The following is a 21,927-nucleotide window of genomic DNA, read 5'->3' on the forward strand; positions in this document are numbered from 1 at the left end:
TCGCCTCTTCACCGTTGACTTTGAGACTGGTGTTTTGTGGGTACTATTTAATGAAGCTGCCAGTTGAGGACTTGTGAGGCGTCTGTTTCTCAAACTAGACACTCTAATATACTTCTCCTCTTGCCCAGTTGTAGACCGGGGCCTCCCACTACTCTCTCGTTTCTGGTTAGAGCCATTTTGCACTGTTCTGTGAAGGGAGTAGGACACAGCGTTGTAAGAGATATTCAGTTTCTTGGCAATTTCTCACATGGAATAGCCTTCATTTCTCAGAACAAGAATAGACAGATGAGTTTCAGAAGAAAGGCCTTTTCTGGCCATTTTGAGCCTGTAATCGAACCCACAACTGCTGATGCTCCAGATTCTCAACTAGTCTAAAGAAGGCCAGATGTATTGCTTCTTTAATAAGCACAACAGTTCTCAGCTGTGCTAACATAATTGCAAAAGGGTTTTCTAATGATTAATTAGCCAACACAACGTGCCATTGGAACACAGGAGTGATGGTTGCTGATAATGGGCCCCTGTATGCCTATCTAAGTATTCCATTTTAAAAAAATCTGCCATTTCCAGCTACAATAGTCATTTACAACATTAACAATGTCTACACTGTATTTCTAAACAATTTTATGTTATTTTAATGGCCAAAAAATGTGCCTTTCTTACAATAACAAGGAAAATTCTAAGTGACCCCAAACCTTTGAACGGTAGTATAACTCTTTATCCACAATTTAGCAGGTGGTGTAAAGCCATAATGTATACGCTTTTCCAGCAGCAGTCTATGATCGATAATGTCAAAAGCCACACTGAAGTCTAACAAAAAATCCCCCACAATATTTTTATCATCAATTTATCTCAGCCAATCATCAGTCCTTTACGTAAGTGCTGTGCTTGTTGAATGTCCTTCCCTATAAGCATGCTGAAAGTCTGTTGTAATTTTTTTTTGCTGTAAATATTGTATCTGGTCAAACACTATTCTTTTCAAAAGTTTACTAAGGGTTGGTAACAGGCAGATTGGTCAGCTATTTGAGACTGTAAAGGGTGCTTTACGATTCTTTGGTAGGGGAAGGACTTTTGATTCCCTCCAGGCCTGAAGGCACATACTTTCTTGTCAGCTGAAATTGTCCTCCTGACAGAGCTAGTGTAACTGAGTCAAGTTTGTAGGCCTCCTTGCTCGCACACGTTTTTTCAGTTCTGCCTTTTTGTAAAATGCGCACAGAGGCTCCAAGACTTGTACCCAGCACTTAATTTCAAGAGATTCAAATGAAATAAGCATTAAGAGGACCCAGCCAGAGTAATGCTTTCTTCTAACCACATACCAGTAAATGCATCCCCACCAGAAATTCCAAACTAAGACCAACACATCCATAAAGAAAACATTGCTCTATTATATTCCAGCATAAAACAATTTATGTATGACTTCAGTCATCAGGTGCCCCAATTGTTCCATTCCAGCTCTTTTCACAGTGTTTTTATGCAAATCTCTTCTGTTTGATTAGAACTTGTACCACTCTGCGTAATAAATGGCTAGACTGTTGTGGGCCTATTTGTTGTGGGCCTATTCAGCCCATATCTATGCATTGGTGATTTCAGTTTTCTGGGGGGCCTGGCAACTTAAGGGCTTGTATTTTCCTCTTCTGAAGCCACTCTGCTTCCCGAGCAACGGGTCTCCCTAATATTGAGAAATTCTGCTTGTGGCATGTCAGTTATAAGGGTTAAAGAGTCTGGAATAAATTCACGATTCATACAGTAGCTGGGGGTACAGCATTTTCTTCAGTTAAGAGGTTCTCCGTTGCAACTGCATTTTCCTTCCTGCTCAACTGAAAGCCCTGAAAGCCTTCCTGCTCAACTGAAAGCCTTCATTAGAAGTCCATAAACAGTAATAATTGTGAATTGTTAAACAAACATGAGGGACAGTTAGGTTGTGTAACATGTACGCTGGGAGTTGGGAAGCAAGTACAGGGAGTGAATAACTGAATAAAGAAATGGAACATGATCCAAAACAAGAAACAGGAAAAGTACAGGCATGAAACCGAAACAGAGTCAATAACGCCTAGGGAAAGAACCAAAGGGAGTGAGAGATGTAGGGAAGGTAATCAGGAAGGTGACTCTGATGAGGCGCTGGTGCGCGTAACGATGGTGACAGGTATGCGTAATAATAAGCAGACTGGCGAACTCGAGCGCCGGAGAATACATGACCTAATTGACCCCAGATCATTTGAATAATGAGTAATGCCTTTCCCTGCATCAAACAAGCTGTCTGCTATCAACCTTATTCCAAACCTGAATCATAACAAATTACACTTTACAGATTTTTTTCTAGATACTGTATGTCTAGAGAGAAAACAGTAAATAGAGAACAAACAGCTGAATTAATAAAAAACGACTTCCTTTGAAATGTTAATACAATATTATACCATAGGAAAACTAAAAGCACACGCCGTCCAAAGATAGAAGAAGAACATGTTTTTTGTATTATTTTGGTTCTGACCAAATGTTTCATTGGCACAGCAAGGCCCAGTACTTCCTGTCATTCTGGATGACCCCGTATCCACAGTGACATACGAAGGCAGAGGAGTGACTTACCAGATTTCTAGGATCCCGCTGTCAGGCAGTCTCCTCTGCCTTTTAAATAACACCAGTAGAAAGACATGACGGTCCCTTTTTCTGTAAGGACAGGTCAAACATAGGCTGTCCAGATTTAACTGGCATGGGTTGTCCTATTCACACACATAATTATCAGGTATCAAGTAAGACCCAAGTGCAGACTGTGTAAAGTACAGTTGATGTCGGAAGTTTACATACACTTAGGTTGGAGTCATTAAAACTTATTTTTCAACCTCTCCACAAATTTCTTGTTTACAAACTATAGTTTTGGCAAGTCAGTTAGGACATCTACTTTGTGCATGACACAAGTAATTTTTCCAACAATTGTTTACAGACAGATTATTTCACTTATAATTCACTGTATCACAATTCCAGTGGGTCAGAAGTTTACATACACTAAATTGACTGTGCCTTTAAACAGCTTAGAAAATTCCAGCAAATGATGTTATGGCTTCAGAAGCTTCTAATAGGCTAATTGACATAATTTGAGTCAATTGGAGGTGTACCTGTGAATGTATTTCAAGGCCTACTTTCAAACTCAGTGCCTCTTTCCTTGACATCATGGGAAAATCAAAAGTAGACCTCCACAAGTCTGGTTCATCCTTGGGAGCAATTTCCAAATGCCTGAAGGTACCATGTTCATCTGTACAAACAATAGTACGGAAGTATAAACACCGTGGGACCACACAGCCGTGATACCGCTCAGGAAGGAGAAGTGTTCTGTCTCCTAGAGATGAACATACTTTGGTGCGAAAAGTGCAAATCAATCCCAGAAAAACAGCAAAGGACCTTGTGAAGATGCTGGAGCAAACAGGTACAAAAGTATCTATATTCACAGTAAAAAGAGTATTATATCGACCTGAAAGGCCGCTCAGCAAGGAAGAAGCCATTGCTCCAAAACCACCATAAAAAAGCCAGACTACGGTTTGCAACTGCACATGGGGACAAAGATCGTTCATTTTGGAGAAATGTCCTCTAGTCTGATGAAAGAAAAATAGAACTGTTTGGCCATAATGACCATTGTTATGTTTGGAGGGAAAAGGGGGAAGCTTGCAAGCCGAAGAACACCATCCCAACCGTGAAGCACAGGGGTGGCAGCATCATGTTGTGGGGGTGCTTTGGGTGCTTTGCTGCAGGAGGGACTGGTGCACTTCACAAAATAGATAGCATCATGAGGGAGGAAAATATGTGGATATATTGAAGCAACATCTCAAGACATCAGTCAGGAAGTTAAAGCTTGGTCTAATTGGTCTTCCAAATGAGCAATGACCCCAAGTATACTTACAAAGTTGTGGCAAAATGGCTTAAGGACAACAAAGTCAAGGTATTGGAGTGGCCATCACAAAGCCCTGACCTCAATCCTATAGAAAATGTGTGGGCAGAACTGAAAGAAACCTGTGCGAGCAAGGAGGCCTACAGACCTGACTCAGTTACACCAGCTCTGTCAGGAGGAATGGGTCAAAATTCATCCAACTTATTGTGGGAAACTTGTGGAAGGTCACCCGAAACGTTTGACTCGAGTTAAACAATGTAAAGGCAATGCTTACAAATACTAATTGAGTATGCAAACTTCTGACCCACTGGGAATGTGATGAAAGAAATAAATGCAGGAAAAATTATTCTCTCTACTACTATTCTGACATTTCACATTCTTAAAATGAAGTGGTGATCCCAACTGACAAGGAATTTTTACTAGGACTAAATGTCAGGAATTGTGAAAAACTGAGTTTAAATGTATTTGGCTAAGGTGTATGTAAACTTCTGACTTCAACTGTAAAGGTTTATTGTAACAGGCAAGCGAATGACAAGTCAAGACAGGCAGTGGTTGATAATCCAGAGTAGGCGCAAAGGTTCAGGGACAGGCAGTGGTCAGGTGGACGGGTACAGGGTCAGGACAGGCAAGGGTCAAAAACCAGGAGGATGAGAAAAAGAGGCTGGGAAAAGATAGGCGCTGACAAAACAAACGCTGGTAAGCTTGACAAACAAGACGAACTGACACAGACAGACAGAAAACCCAAGTATAAATACAGAGAGGATAAGTGGGGAAGATGGGCGACAAGCACAAGGACAGGGGATTCAGATCAGGGCGTGACACATAATACCGTTTTTAAATGACTCAATCCCCTAAATGCTTGGCTCTCAATCTACAGAACAAACAAGCATACCTGGCAGTTCCTGAGACATGTTTACGCACGAAGAAAACACCTTGACTTGAGCTCAACAAGCAAACATTGTATTGCGATGCATCAATGACCTCGGTTTCCACATGGTCCGTGACCCTATCAGCTTGCTCGAGAAAAGGTAGTCAAAGGGAGCTGTGCTTGATACATAGTCAGTTATATGTGAGTTGTGTTTTGCTCTAAACATGCAGCTAGTGTTTCTACTACCTTATTTTTATATCAAGCCTGATGTGAGACTGAAGAAAATGGCAGATTTACAAATCGCCTTGTCTGTAAATTATTCTAAATATGGCAGACATTGTCTATGTACTTTACACTGTTAAAAAAAGGTGCTATCTGGAACCTAAAAGGGTACTTTCGCCGTCCTCATAGGATAACCCTTTTGGGTTCCAGGTAGAAACCTTTCCACAGACGGTTCTACATGGAACCAAAAAGGGTTATCATATGGGTACAGCCGAAGAATCCTTTTGGAACCCTATTTTCTGAAAGTGTACTAATACGGCAACAAATATAATCATACAACAAAATATTTGAAGAATTCCCAGCTCTCCCATTCTAAAGGCTTGTTGTGCACATAGATTGCATAATACTGCACAGGGGACAGGCAGTCTGCCAAGGCAGCTCTGCCTCGTTGAAGTTTGATTGAGGTCAGGAGGAAGTCAACTGTTTTGCTTGAAACCTCTGCCACCCAACTCAGCTTGGTCCCTATATGCAGGAGATTTTCTCAGTCTGTCAGGTTTGGGCCACTCCTCTAGTGGTGTGCACAGAGTTCAAAGGCTCTGGTCAGTTTAATTTATGGTTCAGATGAACCTTCCAGGTACAGTTGTCTATGTGATACACAGTACGCTACCCTAGTGTGTAAAGTAACATCATAAGCTTACTCGAGGCCACAATAATCTGTGAATGTATTGTAATGTCGCATTGAAATTGTCAAATTGTATTAACTGCCTTAATTTTGCTGGTACCCAGGAAGACTAGCTGCTGCTAATGAGGATCCATAATAAATACAAATACAAATAATATGCTCTTAATCACACATATCGATATTTTGATACAACATCAATATAGGAGTGCAAGTGGTTCAATTGGCAATCAGTGGTGCACCTAATCCAATGCAGATCCCAAGCATTTTTAAACCACCATGACACGCAGCATATATCTATTGCTATGATATTATGCTAATGACTATGTATAATAAAAGGGAGGGAAATCAAGCGCATCTGCCGCTATGTCCAAAAAATATAGTTAACTGGTTATTAGGTTTTTTTTTGCCAAGGGGGGGAAGGATAATTGTTTACATGAAATGAACAGACATATATTTTGCTAATCATTTTTTGTGAAATTAAGCACATTCATTTACTACTGTGTCAAAACAATATTGTTAAATACTGTATAGTACAGGAAAAACATTTATTCAGTCAGAGCGTTGAGGTTGAGTTACTGGAGTGTGTGCTATCAACACACACACACACTGACTTAATGACGACTTGTGGAGTCAGCTAAACATTGCTTGAGGGGAGAACACAATGGCATGATGCATGGTCCGGTTCTAAAGTGACTCAAGAGGATCAAGTAGACAAAATGCTATGAATGACCACACAACCAAAAAGGCAACAACCAGGAGAAACTACTTGATCAATTGTACCAGTCCACTGACCCAAAAGGTGAGCATTTAGAATGTTTAATCCCTCTGTGAAGCTGCACAGGCTAAATAGAGGTTATATTGAGCTATATGGAATTGTTTTAAAGAAGGTCATACAGCTATTAATTCAGCTATTTGATTTTAAATTGTAATTGTAATAAATAATCAAAATTATTTGATGAAAAATGTAGCCCATATAAATGCATTGAATAAAAGATTCACTACATGGAACAACAGAGAGTTGCCCCCCAAGATAGCCTAGTGGTTAGAGTGTTGGACTTGTAACCGAAAGGTTGGAAGATCAAAGCCCTGAGCTGACAAAGTAAAAATCTATATGTTCCTTGGCTGTCATTGAAAATAAGAATTTGTTCTTAACTGACTTGCCTAGTTAAATAAAGATTAAAAAAAATATATATGTAGAAAGCAGTTTGTTCCGACTGGTCTGTTCTATATCTGAAACATAAAAAAATGTGACATGTATTTAACCCCTAATTTTGGGCACTAAACAATCTCCCTATATACATTACTTCAATAAAAAAGATTCAGCTGGTACCGGGGGACGTTCAGACGAGCCTTTTGAGGCCTGTGGGCATCCTAGAGCAAAACAACTGACTTACCTTTTCACAGTATGTAGCCCAAACTGTCTGGGCACAACAGACAGAAGATGGCAGATCGACTGTACCGACTTCAGACAAGTCTCAAATTGAAGAACACCATCGTGTTTGTGGGAGTCTTATTTTTCCATAAAAAATCGATCTAGTGGGCAAAATCTAAGTTGCGCCTGGGCTGGAATAATACATTATGGCCTTTCTCTTGCATTTCAAAGATGATGGTACAATTTTTAAAAACCAAAAACGCATGTTTTCTTCTTTGCATTATCTTTTACCAGGTCTAATGTGTTATATCCTCCTACATTCATTTCACATTTCCACAAACTTCAAAGAGTTTCCCTTCAAATGGTATCAATAATATGCACATCCTTGCTTCAGGTCGTTGTCACGCCCTGGTCTTAGTATTTTGTGTTTATATATTTATTTGGTCAGGCCAGGGTGTGACATGGGGTTATTTTGTGTTGTGTTGTGGTATTTGGGGTTTTAGTAGGTATTGGGATTGTGGCTGAGTAGGGGTGTCTAGCATAGTCTATGGCTGCCTGAGGCAGTTCTCAATCAGAGTCAGGTGATTCTCGTTGTCTCTGATTGGGAACCATATTTAGGTAGCCTGGGTTTCACTGTGTGTTTTGTGGGTGATTGTACCTGTCTTTGTGTTTGCACCAGATAGGGCTGTTTCGGTTTTCATTATTTAATTTAGTTAGTTTTGTAGTTTCTGTATGTATATGTTTTCCTTCATTAAAATATATCATGAATCATCATCACGCTGCATTTTGGTCCGACTCTCCTTCAACGGAAGAAAGCCGTTACAGAATCACCCACCACACCCGGACCAAGTGGCGTGGTAACAGGCAACAGCGGCAGCAGGAGCAGTGCGAAGCAGGCTATAGGAGAATGGAGTTGGCGAAGCAGGCATGGCGGCGCGGACGGGAGACCGAGAGTCAGCCCCAAACATTTCTTGGGGGGGGGGGCTCAGGGAGAGTGTGGCAGAGTCAGGGTTCAGACCTGAGCCAACTCCCCCTGTCTACCGTAAAGAGCCATGGATGTTATCGGAGCTATCGGCGAAGCTGAGGGCTGAGTCTGAGAGGGTCGAGGAATTATTGAACAGAATGGAGGAGAGTGAACAGATGGGAGATGAGGAGACACTCGAGGAGTTGTTAATAGAATTGGAGGAGAGTGAAGAGAGAGAGCAGTTGATTTGGCGTAGTATGCAAGATAGTCGCCCGACGGAGCGTGTCGGGGATTTGATGGCACCTGGGTCAGCGCTCCATACTCGTCCTGAGGTGCATGTTAGTCGGCTGGTGAAGATGGTGCCAGTCTCAAGCATCAGGCCTCCTGTGCACCTCCCTAGCCTTGCACGTCCTGTGCCAGTCCTGCTCTCAGGTTCTCCAGTACGCCTTCACGGTCCGGTCCATCCTGTGCCACCTTCACACACCAGTCCTCCGATGGCAGCTCCCCGCACCAGGCTTCCTGTGCGTGTCCTCGGTCCAGTACCACCAGTACCAGCACCACGCACCAGGCCTTCAGTGCGTCCCACCTGTTTAGCGCTGCCAGAGCCTTTCTCCTCTCCTGCGCTGCCAGAGTCTCCCGCATGTTCAGCGCTGCCAGAGCCTTCTTTCTCTACAGCGCTGCTGGAGTCTCCTGCCTGTTCAGCGCAGCCGGAGTCTCCTGCCTGTTCAGCGCAGCCAGAGCTGCCAGCCTGCATGGAGCAGCCTGAGCTGCCAATCTGCATGGAGCAGCCAGAGCTGCCAGTCTGCATGGAGCAGCCAGAGCTGCCAGTCTGCATGGAGCAGCCAGAGCTGCCAGCCTGCATGGAGCAGCCAGAGCTGCCAGCCTGCATGGAGCAGCCTGAGCTGTCCGTCTGCATGGAGCAGCCAGAGATGTCAGTCTGCATGGAGCAGCCAGAGATGTCAGTCTGCATGGAGCAGCCAGAGCTGTCAGTCTGCATGGAGCAGCCAGAGCTGCCAGTCTGCATGGAGCAGCCAGAGCTGCCAGTCTGTATGGAGCAGCCAGAGCTGCCAATCTGCATGGAGCAGCCAGAGCTGCCAGTCTGCATGGAGCAGCCTGAGCTGCCAATCTGCATGGAGCAGCCAGAGATGCCAGTCTGCATGGAGCAGCCAGAGCTGCCAGTCTGCATGGAGCAGCCAGAGCTGCCAGTCTGCATGGAGCAGCCAGAGCTGTCAGCCTGCATGGAGCAGCCTGAGCTGTCAGTCTGCATGGAGCAGCCAGAGATGTCAGTCTGCATGGAGCAGCCAGAGATGTCAGTCTGCATGGAGCAGCCAGAGATGTCAGTCTGCATGGAGCAGCCAGAGCTGCCAGTCTGCATGGAGCAGCCATAGCTGCCAGTCTGCATGGAGCAGCCAGAGCTGCCAGTCTGCATGGAGCAGGAGCAGCCAGAGCTGCCAGTCTGCATGGAGCAGCCAGAGCTGCCAGTCCGCATGGAGCAGCCAGAGCCTCCAGTCTGCATGGAGCAGCCAGAGCCGCCAGTCTGCATGGAGCAGCCAGATCCGCCAGTCTGCATGGAGCAGCCAGATCCGCCAGTTAGCCAGACTCTTCCAGATCTGCCAGTCAGCCAGACTCTTCCAGATCTGCCAGTCAGCCAGACTCTTCCAGATCTGCCAGTCAACCAGACTCTTCCAGATCTGCCAGTCAACCAGACTCTTCCAGATCTGCCAGTCAACCAGACTCTTCCAGATCTGCCAGTCAACCAGACTCTTCCAGATCTGCCAGTCAACCAGACTCTTCCAGATCTGCCAGTCAACCAGTGCTGAGCTTTCTCTCAGTGCTGGGCTTCCCCTCAGTGCTGGGCTTCCCCTCAGTGCTGGGCTTTCCCTCAGTGCTGGGCTTCCCCTCAGTGCTGGGCTTCCCCTCAGTGCTGGGCTGCCCCTCAGTCCCGAGCTACCCCTCAGTCCCGAGCTACCCCTCAGTCCCGAGCTACCCCTCAGTCCCGAGCTACCCCTCAGTCCCGAGCTACCCCTCAGTCCCGAGCTTCCCCTCAGTCCCAAGCTTCTACGTCAGTCCCGAGCTGCCCCTCAATCCAGTGGGGTCCTTGGTGAGGGTTATTAGGCCTAGGTCGGCGGCGAGGGTCGCCAATCAAAGGACGCGTTACAGGGGGACTAAGACTTGGTTGGAGTGGGGTCCACGTCCCGAGCCGGAGCCGCCACCGTGGACAGACGCCCACCCGGACCCTCCCCTATGGGTTTTAGTGTGCGGCCGGGAGTCCACACCTTGGGGGGGGGTTCTGTCACGCCCTGGTCTTAGTATTTTGTGTTTATATATTTATTTGGTCAGGCCAGGGTGTGACATGGGGTTATTTTGTGTTGTGTTGTGGTATTGGGGGTTTTAGTAGGTATTGGGATTGTGGCTTAGTAGGGGTGTCTAGCATAGTCTATGGCTGTCTCAATCAGAGTCAGGTGATTCTCGTTGTCTCTGATTGGGAACCATATTTAGGTAGCCTGGGTTTCACTGTGTGTTTTGTGGGTGATTGTTCCTGTCTTTGTGTTTGCCCCAGATAGGGCTGTTTCGGTTTTCATTATTTCATTTCGTTAGTTTTGTAGTTTCTGTATGTATAGGTTTTCTTTCATTAAAATATATCATGAATCATCATCACGCTGCATTTTGGTCCGACTCTCCTTCAACGGAAGAAAGCCGTTACAGTCGTGAGCTACAGGCAGTTAGATTTGAGTATGTCATTTTAGGTGAAAATTGAAAAAAAGGGGCAGATAAAATATCAGAGAAAATGTTCAGCTGCCCCTTTAAGGGCAGGAGTTTACCATGGTAATGGGGCCACTCGAGTCCTGTCACTTGTGTGTGAGATTTGAGATCTGACTAGGGTGTCTCTTTGCTATCAGTTGAAGCAGCAGACTCAAACTAACGTTGAAAAACAACCGAGCTTGTGAACTGAACAATGTAAATAGCCAAGAAACATGAGGACAAAGTCTCACTTTGTAGACTTTAGAGTAAATTTGACCAACTTTATGTCTGTGCGCAGCGCCTCCAAAAATGTATCTATCAGCACATCACTCAATGAGCTCAGCTCCTCTGCCAGGCAGTGTTGCGGGATATAGGATTAGTAATTATTTGAGCAATTAACAGCTTTGAAACAAAACAGGAGAAATACTTTGAAAACAGCAACTGCAGCATTTTTCTAACTCTAATGTGCTTATACTTGACTTTTGACTATTTTTATTAGCGAATGTAATGCTCGCACTGTAGAGCTCCGTGAATTGACCACCCACCAACATGGCTAGTGAAAAATATATTCTTACCCACCAAGGTTGGTGGCACCTTAATTGGGGAGGACGGGCTCGTGTCAATGGCTGGAGCAGAATGAGTGGAATGGTATCAAATACTGTACATCAAACATGTGTTTGATGCCATTTCATTTGCTCCGTTCTAGCCATTATAATGAGCCGTCCTCCCCTCAGCAGTCTCTTATTTCAAACAGTCTCTGTTCTCCTCGCAGTTTAAGTGTCTGGATGAAAGTTATCCTTGGTAAGGACATGTTCAAAATGAACGTGGTTCAAGTGATGTCCGCTGCATTAGGTTTTGTGTCTACCCCCCACTGGGAAGTTACAGCAGGTGGATTTAAAGGTAATTATTAAAGGGGTAAACTGCAGTTCAAAGAACCCCAAAGAGCACCCACCACTGTTTTTGTAAACAACTGAGGGATGGGGCTGGTGAAATATAACCACTCTCAAATGTATAGACAGAGCAATGTATGGAAGGATTGACCATTCATGAGATCAAAATTATAGTTTTAACCATCTTTTGATTCCAATCTATTTCAAAAATCAGGTAGAAAAGGTAACTCAAATAAAAAAAATCAAACTAGCTCATTTCTGATACAGAATTGTTTGACTACAGGGGCAGCAAAACTGCTTCCCATGTCTGGAACAACAGATATCTACCTTGTAAGCTCAGGGATTCGATCCAGCAACCTTTTGGTTACTGGTCCAATGCTTTAACCACTAGGCTACCTGCCACCCCCATGTTGTTCTGTGTTTGCTTATTGTCTGCATTGTCATTTTCAGAGTTTTTAATAACCTGCCCAGGGGACTGCAGTCGAAGATTTGTTGGCTGGCTAAATCCTGCACTTTTACTGAAATTTTTATTAATGTGCACTGTCCTTGTCAAAATAAACGTAAAGGCTATACAGTGTTTGGATTATATTTTGTTGCTTCTGATGGGTTTTAGATATTTGAACTAAGCTCATGAGGCATTTAAAAGTTATTATTTAAGAAGTAATGGCTATATGTCATTCATTTGAAAGTCCATGGATGTTGCAAATGCAGATTGCCCCCTTAAGAGTGAAGCCAAAGGATTCATGCTCAGTCACAAACCTCAGAGCAGAATGTTGTTGAGAGCTCTGCTCTTATTGGTGATCTACTGATAGCTCAAGTTGAGCATCTGTAAAATGTGAAAACGTGGACTTAAACTGCCACTCAACTACTGTGTGTTTCCTCTGTCTCTGTTGTAGGAGGTGTGTGTATCTCTCAGTCGGTCAAGATTCCCCGGGAGCCAAAGCCTGGAGAGTTTGGAAAGGTCATCCGCCGACTAAGAGAAAACCCAAACGCAAGGGTGGTCATCATTTTCGCCAATGAGGATGATATTAGGTAAGGGTATTATCATAGCATTGACATGCTGAATATGAAATATACTAAAATAATAATCTTAAGAAACATGCATGGAAGATTATTAATTAAAGGGAGAAGAGTCAATCGGCAGAAATAAAAAGCTTGACATTTAAATTATGCACTGTAGAATTACTTTAAAATGTTATTGGTCAAGCGCTATCATAATTATCCCTTTTAGACTCTATCGGTAACTCATGTTAATATGTGACTTACCACCTGGATTCGGTCTTATGTAGCAAAATAAGAATTAGTTTTTTTTGCATTGGATAAAAGTAGAGACTTAGAGCCACAAAATGGTATACCTTACACCACATTTTTGAGGAACAATGGGAAAATAATTCTGCTTTGAAAGTTGATACACTTGTCAACTCACTTTTGAAAAGAGGGCCTTTGAATGTTCTGGTATCGACTAGAGCTCTCCTTTGTCTACACCCATTCAGCATTGTTCACACCCTCTTAATTAAGCCAGCCCCACCCATCTCTTTAATGATTCACCTGAGGTGATGTGCTAAAGACTACAAGTGGCAGTAGCCTACAATAAGGAAATACAATAAGGAAATATTCCAGGTAAACAGAAAGTGTCCAGATAAAAATATTTAATAAATAGATGACGCTTACCCAGATACACTTGTCTTAATTGATGGGTCATGTGAAAGAAATGCTATAACCCCCAGCCACATCCAGTGATGGAAAAAGTACTAAATTGTCATACTTGAGTAAAAGTATACATTTCAAATTCCTTATTAAACCAGACGGCACAATTATATATATTTTTTTGAAATAGCCAGGGGTACAATGTACTTAAGTATAAACTATTTAAACTTCCTTATATTAAGCAAACCAGACAGCACTTTTTAATTTTTTATTGTTGATGGATAGCCAGGGGCACACTCTGACATAATTTACAAATGAAGCATGTGTGTTTAGTGAGTCTGCCAGATCAGAGGCACTATGGATGACCAGGGATGTTCTCTTGATAAGTGTGTGAACTGGACCATTTTCCAGCATTCAAATTGTAAGGAGTACTTTTGGGTGTCAAGGAAAATGTATGGAGTAAAAAGAACAACTTTTTCCCACTGATGTCGATAGCACCTGATAAATTCAGGGAAACAATGTTATTGAGAGCAGTAGCAACATATTTTCAGTTATCTATCCTGCAGTACGTGCAGCTCATTTTATAGAAACAACATGCAACACCGACCAATCCAAACTCATCTCTCGGCATGTCCAGCCCCCTCATTATCTCAGCCAATCATGGCTAGCGGGAGGTTGCTGATTTTTCTTTGTCTAAACCAACTAGGCTCGTAATTTAAGAATTTTATTTGTATTTACAGATGACATACAAATTTGATATTAATGCACATGAAAGTTCACATGTTCGAGAAGGCATTTCTGCCAAAAAACGTATTTTGATAAAGAAATATTTGTATGCGAAGTCGTGACTTGCGACATACGCCTAGTTTCCCGAATCGGGTCACATATGCTTCCTTACTTTATCTTAGTGACACTGGATACATTTGGAAATAATCTTATTCATTTAGCCCTCTATGGTCCTGATATTAGTGAATGTTACCTGCCGCTGTGCAATCATTTTGCTTTAGCAAACTAAGGTGACAAACTAAAAACTCAGAGAAATATTTGTATTGATCTATTGTTAACATTAGTTCGTAAAAATGTGGATGATTTCTCTGGGTATTTCAACACACCAGACCATACACATCACTTTGTTTATAGTGCAGGCCAGCCAGACCAATACAATGGAATCCAAATGAGTTTGTACCTTCAAGTTGAATCATGAACGCTGTGTACTACAGTATATCAGTGACTATTGAGTAGTTATTTTGCAGTACTGCTCATACATTTAGCTCATAGAAAGTGTTACCAAAATATCAAATACATTATTCATAGCTAAATGTGTTTATCCACTTGTGCCAGGCGGCTACTCCAAGCAGCCAAGAAGGCCAACCAGACTGGCCATTTCATCTGGGTGGGCTCAGACAGCTGGGGCTCAAAGATATCTCCAGTGTTACACCAAGAGGAGATGGCAGAGGGAGCTGTCACCATCCTGCCCAAACGCCAGTCCATCAGAGGTGAGGGTAAACAGAGAAATGTTCTAGGTTGCTGTGATCAACTTTGTAATTGGCTAATTGATTGATTGATTGCTTGATTAATTCATTGATTTGTGGGGAGATAGGGGGGACCAAATTCAATGTTTTTGGTTGCAGGGATCAATTTAAGATTGTCCGATTGATTGATTGCTTGATTAATTCATTGATTTGTGGGGAGATAGGGGGGACCAAATTCAATGTTTTTGGTTGCAGGGATCAATTTAAGATTGTCCGATTGATTGATTCATTTGGTAGATCTCATGTAGCTTTCGCTCAATGTACAAGGATAAAGTGATTGAGATTAGTCATGCCATTGTAGATTATATTACAAAATATTGGAAAACATTACATTTCGTTTACAAACTTAGACATGGATCAGTAGTGCGTTATTGTGTCAGCAGCTATGCCCCTTCACATAGAGATATCTCTGGTAGAGCTAGAATCCTTAACTGAAACAATAACAAAGCAACTCCCTGCCACTGTTTCACTACAATACTGAGGAATGGGGCTGGAGAAATGTAACCACTCTCAAATTCATAGACAGAGCTATAGATGCAAGGAATGACCATCCATGATATCAAATGTATAGTTGAACCATGTTTTGAGGCTATAGAGGGATTGTTTAGATTTGAATTGTTTAGAAACATTGGATTAAAAAAAGCTTACATTTTGGGTTCTGATGGGGTACAACAGTTGAACTGAGCTCATAACGCATTTATAAGTTATATTTTTTAAGAATCGATGGGTGTGTTTATACATTTATAAGTCAAGAAATTGGTAGTGTACTGTAGCAACTAAGTACTCCTGCTTTAAATATCAAGAGACCCTGTTCCTGTTAACACAGAACACTTCTAAGTCCTGATAAGCTATTGTAAAAGATAAGGCATTTACTGTCCCGCACTCTTAGAACAAAGGGTTATTCGGGTGTCCCCATAGGATAACCCTTTTTGGTTCCAGGTAGAACCCTTTTGGGTTCCATGTAAAACCCTCTGTAGAAATGGTTCTACATGGAACCCAAATGAGTTTTACCTGGAACCAATAAGGGTTCTCCTATGGTGACGGCCGAATAACTCTTTAAGGTTCTAGATAGCACTTTTTTTTCCTAAGAGTGTGTGTCATTACCCATTCAGTCAGCCAGCCAAGCCAAAACTCTGGTCTATAACAGAATCAGCCATTATCAATACATTCACTGTTCACCCTGTCAGAAAATGTTGTTTACCCAAAAGCATCATTACAGAGCATGTCACTACATTCCCCCACATGTCAATACCCATGTTAGCACTGACACTGTTGCCAGAGCCAGTGCACTTCAATGACAATCTGAGCAATCTCTTCCAGGGTTTGATCGTTACTTCATCAGCCGCACACTGGAGAACAACAGGAGAAATATCTGGTTTGCTGAGTTCTGGGAGAACAACTTCGCCTGCAAGCTGAGCCGACACGCTTTGAAGAAAGGTTCCGGGCTGAAGAAATGCACAAGTAAGACAATTCTCCTTTCCTTTCACACCATTGCAGCTTTACTGATCTTAACTACCATTGGAAAAGTGTTATGTTTCGCAGGTAAGGACAGTGAAAGCCTGTCCTTATCTTAGAACATAACAGCTTTGGCACATGGCTGAAGTGTGTACACCAGCTAAAGCTAGAGAGGTACAACATTAGCTGGATTCAAAATGTATCTCCATGTGATGAGGTATTACGAGAGCCATGTGTTTCTGCTGAGTAGACTGTTCGACTGTCCTCCCAGATGGCAACAGAACGATGTAATAGCAGGTCTGCATGGTTAAACATCTCCACCTCCAGGCTCACTGCCATATGCTATCCAGCTGTGTCCCGGAGTGTTCTGTCTTCGTGTGCTGGAGATTGTTTGATCATCACAGATTCACTCGAGCCTTTCAATCTGGACTTGGAGCTAAAGACCTCTCTAGCTGTTCTAAGAATCTATCTGTACATGAGAGAAGACGTGCAGGCCAGTAGTATATTGATGGTTTGAAACAGTTAATTTCACAAGGAAAATATTGTCTCGTTAATTACCTATTAGTTTAAAATGAAATGAAGCCTGTTGCTATTGCAGTTGTCAAATTGTTTGATTTTCTTATGTGGGAAACTTGCAGTCATGGTGGTGCAATAATAGCTATCACTGTGTCAAAGTGTGGAAAGAACAATTAGAAAATACGGAACACCAAAAATCATATAATAGGCATTCGCTTGCATTCAAAATGCATGTAGCAAATGGAAATCCTCAGAATTCATGAGGCAAGCATAATTCATAGTCATGTTGTAATTGGCTTTCAATAAAAGCCAATAATGGTAATACTTTGTAAGTGTGTTTGTTTAACCACACTGCTCCATAGAATTGCAACTAAGTTCTCATAATATACTACAAAACTGGCGAACGCTGCACTAATAGCAGAATTTTCTCCCTTTGTTCTCTGCTGTGTGGGTTTTAGGTCCTTTAGGCTAGTACTGCTGTCTTAATGGGAGTGCAGCAAGGCATTCAACTGAAAACTATAAGTTGATTAGAGGCCATCTCTCTTCACCCACACCAGTAATACAAAAATCCACAATTAAAAATGGACATGTCAAGATTTAAACAGATTAATGTTGTCCATCTATACAGAAGACTAATGCCAGTCATATCCTTTCAGTGCAGCTGTCTACTGCACCACTCTTTCATGGATTAACTAGCTCTGTGTGAATGACCAATCTGAGAGAAGAAAAAACACTGTCAGGATATAGCTATATGTCTATAGCTACCCACAAAATAATTGACTCATATGATGACAAGTTAGCAATGAGCTGAATGATCTGAGTAGAGGTTGGAGAAATGGGACCTGGAGGAGGAAGTGTTGGGGGACTGAGACATCATCAGCTCATTGACTCATCAACTCAACCATGCATGATCGTTACACACTGAGATAGATTGGTTTCAATGCATTCTGACACAGCTGCTCTGGACTAATGTGGCAACAACTCAAAAGACATATTTGTGTGAGGAGGTGAATCATATGTGCCTGAATGTTATTTTTTGGGCACTTCTTGACATCCAAATTGCTCTTTGTGGCTGAAGCCTTCGCCAATCTAAAAGCTTGAACTCACATGTGGTACAAAACAAGACATTTGGAAGCCTGCCCGGTCTTTTCTTTAAAATGGAACAATACGCTTGGAAATGGGAGATGACATGCAATGTGAAAAAGTAATCATTGTCGTGTTTGCTAGCAAACAGATTTTCTGAATTTAACGTTAAATAAATAAATCATTTTGCCTCACAGTTAGTGCAACATGATTATCCAGCTAGCTAAAATTGCTTACAGTTAGTTAGCGATCGCTTGTCTGCTACACTATTCTGCTAGATACAGTAGCACTACCTTGAAATATTGTCCTGTGTTGCTCAGTTGGTAGAGAATTGGTATTGATCCTTGCAATGCCAGTGTTGTGGGTTCAATTCTCACAGGGGACCAGTATGCAAAAATGTATGCAGTCATTACTGTATGTTGCATGGAAAAGAGCATCTGTTAAATACATTTTTTTTATACTGAACAATCATGCAATCATTTTACTGAGTAACAGTTCATAAAAGGAAATCAGTCAATTAAAATAAATGCATTACGCTCTAATCTATGGATTTCACATGACTGGGAGGGCAAAGGCCTTGCGAAATTATTCACCCCCCTTGGCATTTTTCTTATTTTGTTGCCTTACAACCTGGAATTAAAATTTATTTTTTTGGGGGGGGTTGTATTTTTGATTTACTTTTGATTTACACAACATGCCTACCACTTTGAAGATGTGAAACAAACAAGAAATACGACAAACTATTCACCCCCCCAAAGTCAATACTTTGTAGACCCACCTTTTTCAGCAATTCAAGTCTCTTGGGGTGTGTCTCTATTAACTTGACACATCACGCTACTGGGATGTATGCCCATTCTTCAAGGCAAAACTGCTCCAGCTCCTTCAAGTTGGATGGGTTCTGCTTGTGTACGTCAATCTTTAAGTCATACTACAGATTCTCAATTGGATTGAGGTCTGGGCTTTGACTAGGCCATTCCAAGACATTTAAATGTTTCCCCTTAAACCACTCGAGAGTTGCTTTAGCAGTTTTCTTTGGGTCATTGTACTGCTGGAAGGTGAACCCTCGTCCCAGACTCAAATCTCTGGAAGACTGAAACAAGTTTCCCTCAAGAATTTCCCTGTATTTAGCACCATCCACCAGTACCTGCCGATCAAAAACATCCCCACAGCATAATGCTGCCACCACCATGCTTCACTGTAGGGATGATATTCTCGGGCTGATGAGAGGTGTTGGGTTCGTGCCAGACATAGCGTTTTCCTTGATGGCCAAAAAGCTCAATTTTAGTGTCATCTGACCAGAGAACCTTCTTCCATATGCCTTTTGGCGAACACCAAACATGTTTGGGCGGCCCTCTCTTGGCAGGTTTGTTGTGGTGCCATATTCTTTTGGCCCAACGCCCCTTGTAAATCTCAGGCCACAGACAAATTCCTTTGTCCTGTCACTATGGAGAACCAACATCAGAACATTAAACATGAAATAAAGGGACTTTGGAACAATGGTTTCCGTCAGCCACAATGGTGGTCATGATGATAGGTGGACTATGAAAATGTATGTCATTTTTGTCCTGTTATTAAAGGTCAATAGATGACATTATTACGAAAACATTGTAATGTGAAGGGTTTTCCTAGTATATGTTTGATGTTTACACATTGTACGTTGTATGGAAAATATCCAAATCAAAGATGATGTTTTGGGGAAGATGAAATGTTAAGTTAGTTGTCTAAAATGGGATTTGAGAAAATCTAGCCTTGCCTCATTAACTTGGTACGCCCAGAGAATTGCCCTAAATGCGGTTACGTCCACTTCTGACCCAAGGGTATAAAACCTGTGAGTATAGAATTTACGACAAGACTACGTGACTCCAGCTGCAGGAGGGTCTGAAAAGTCAAACAACCTAGAACGCAACGCAAGTTTGAGGACAAAGAAATCCTTTTCTACCAAAGCTACGGATTAGTAGCTGTGTCTAAGCGGGTGAATTCAAGTCAAACCACCTAGCCTCCATCTCCCATCGAATCATGGTATCTAAAGGGTTTCATTCCTATGCTGTGAGCTCTGAGCTACAGAGTTGTCTGTCCTCAGAAGACAGGTAACAGACTCCTAAGCCACAAAGGACAACAAAACGGTCACCCCGAGGGATGAGCCTGGAGAAAAGTAACCACTCTCAGATTAATAGACAGAGTTGTGGATGCAAGGACTGACACACATGATATAAAAATTATTGTTTTAACCATGTTATGAGGGTATACCGCATTTGTTTACATTTACAATGTTTACAAACATTGGAGAAAAACAAGCTTATATTTTGGGTTCTCTTGGAGTGTGACAGTTTAACTAAGCTCATGAGGCATTTATAAGTAATATTCTTCAAGAATGAATGAATGGATATATATATATATATACACACAGTGCCTTCGGAATGTAGTCAGCCCCTAGACTTTTTTTCACATTTTGTTACGTTATTCTAAAATGTATTAAATAAATACAAATCCTCCACAATGACAAAGTGAAAACAGGTTTAGACATTTTTACAAATCTATTCGAAATAAAAACAGAAATACCTTATTTACGTAAGTATTCAAACCCTTTGCTATGAGACTCGAAATTTAGCTCAGGTGCATCCTGTTTCCATTGATTATCCTTGAGGTGATTGGAGTCCACCAATCATAAATCCAATTGATTGGACATGATTTGGAAAGGCACACACCTGTCTAAATAAGGTCCCACAGTTGACAGTGCATGTCAGAGCAAAATCCAATCCATGAGGTCGAAGGAATTGTCCATAGAGCTCCGAGACAGGATTGTGTCAAGGCACAGATCTGGGGAAGGGTACCAACACATTTCTGCAGCATTTAAGGTCCCTAAAAACACAGTGGCCCCCATCATTTTTTAATTGAAGAAGTTTGGAACCACCAAGATACTTCCCGGACTTGGCTGCCCGGCCAAACTGACCAATCGGGTGAGAAGGCACTTGGTCAGGTAGGTGCTGTCACTCTGACAGAGCTCCAGAGATCCTCTGTAGAGATGGCAGAACCTTCCAGAAGGACAACCATTTTTGCAGCACTCCACCAATCAGGCCTTTATGGTAGAGTGGCCAGACGGAAGCCAATCCCCAGTAAAAGGCACATGACAGCCCGCTTGGAGTTTGCCAAAAGGCACCTAAAGAATCTCAGACCATGAACAACAAGATTCTCTGGTCTGATGAAACCAAGATTGAACTCTTTGGCCTGAATGCCAAGCGTCACGTCTGGAGGAAACCTGGCACCTACGTTGAAGCATGGTGGTGACAGCATCATGCTGTGGGGATGTTTTTCACCAGCAGGCACTGGGAAACTAGTCAGGATCGAGGGAAAGATGAATGGAGCTAAGTACAGAGATATCCTTGATAAAAACCTGCTCCAGAGTGCTCAGGACCCCTGGCTGGGGCAAAGGTTCACCTTCCAACAGGATGATGTCCCTAATCACACAGCTAATACAACACAGGAGTGGCTTCGGGACAAGTCACTGAATGTCCTTGAGTGGCCAAGCCAGAGCCCAGACTTGAACCAGATTGAACATCTCTGGAGAGACCTGAAAATAGCTGTGCAGCGACGCTCCCCATTCAACCTGACAGAGCTTGAGAGGATCTGCCAAGCTTGTAGTGTCATACCCAAGAAGAATTGATGCTGTAACCGCTGCCAAAGGTGCATCAACAAAGCACAGAGTAAAGGGTCTGAATACTTATGTAAATGTGATTTCCGGTGGGATTTTTATACATTTGCAAAAATGTACAAAAAAATAGTTATTCATTATGGGATATTGTGTGTAGTTTGATGAGGTAATTTTTAAAAATACATTTTTGAATAAGGCTGTAAAAATGTGAAAAAGTTCAAGGGGTCTGAATACTTTCTGAATGCACTGTATATATCATTTATAAGTCCAGAAATGGATATAGCAACTACAGATTGCCCCTTTAAGTCTATTAAAAGTGTGCGAGTTTGAGTATGTGTCCATTAGGCCTATGTGTTTTTTTTATTTTTTTTTATCAGCATGAATTAGATTGCGCAATAAAAGCCCCACTTTTATTCCATAAACTGGGATCC

General features: G+C 42.3%; 1 protein-coding gene across 4 annotated transcripts in view; it reads left to right on the forward strand.

Moving 5' to 3' along the window:
• Positions 1-21,927, forward strand: part of LOC109890826 (metabotropic glutamate receptor 4) — a 373,677-nt gene that overhangs the window by 266,088 nt on the left and 85,662 nt on the right. For all 4 annotated transcript variants that reach the window (XM_031824745.1, XM_031824748.1, XM_031824746.1 and 1 more), the window contains 3 exons: positions 12,511-12,646; positions 14,603-14,757; positions 16,114-16,254. In XM_031824745.1, coding sequence (XP_031680605.1) covers positions 12,511-12,646; positions 14,603-14,757; positions 16,114-16,254 — 432 coding nt within the window. The remainder of the gene's footprint in view (positions 1-12,510; positions 12,647-14,602; positions 14,758-16,113; positions 16,255-21,927) is intronic.

Source organism: Oncorhynchus kisutch, linkage group LG5 (assembly GCF_002021735.2).
Source record: "Oncorhynchus kisutch isolate 150728-3 linkage group LG5, Okis_V2, whole genome shotgun sequence".
Taxonomy (NCBI): Eukaryota; Metazoa; Chordata; class Actinopteri; order Salmoniformes; family Salmonidae; genus Oncorhynchus; species Oncorhynchus kisutch.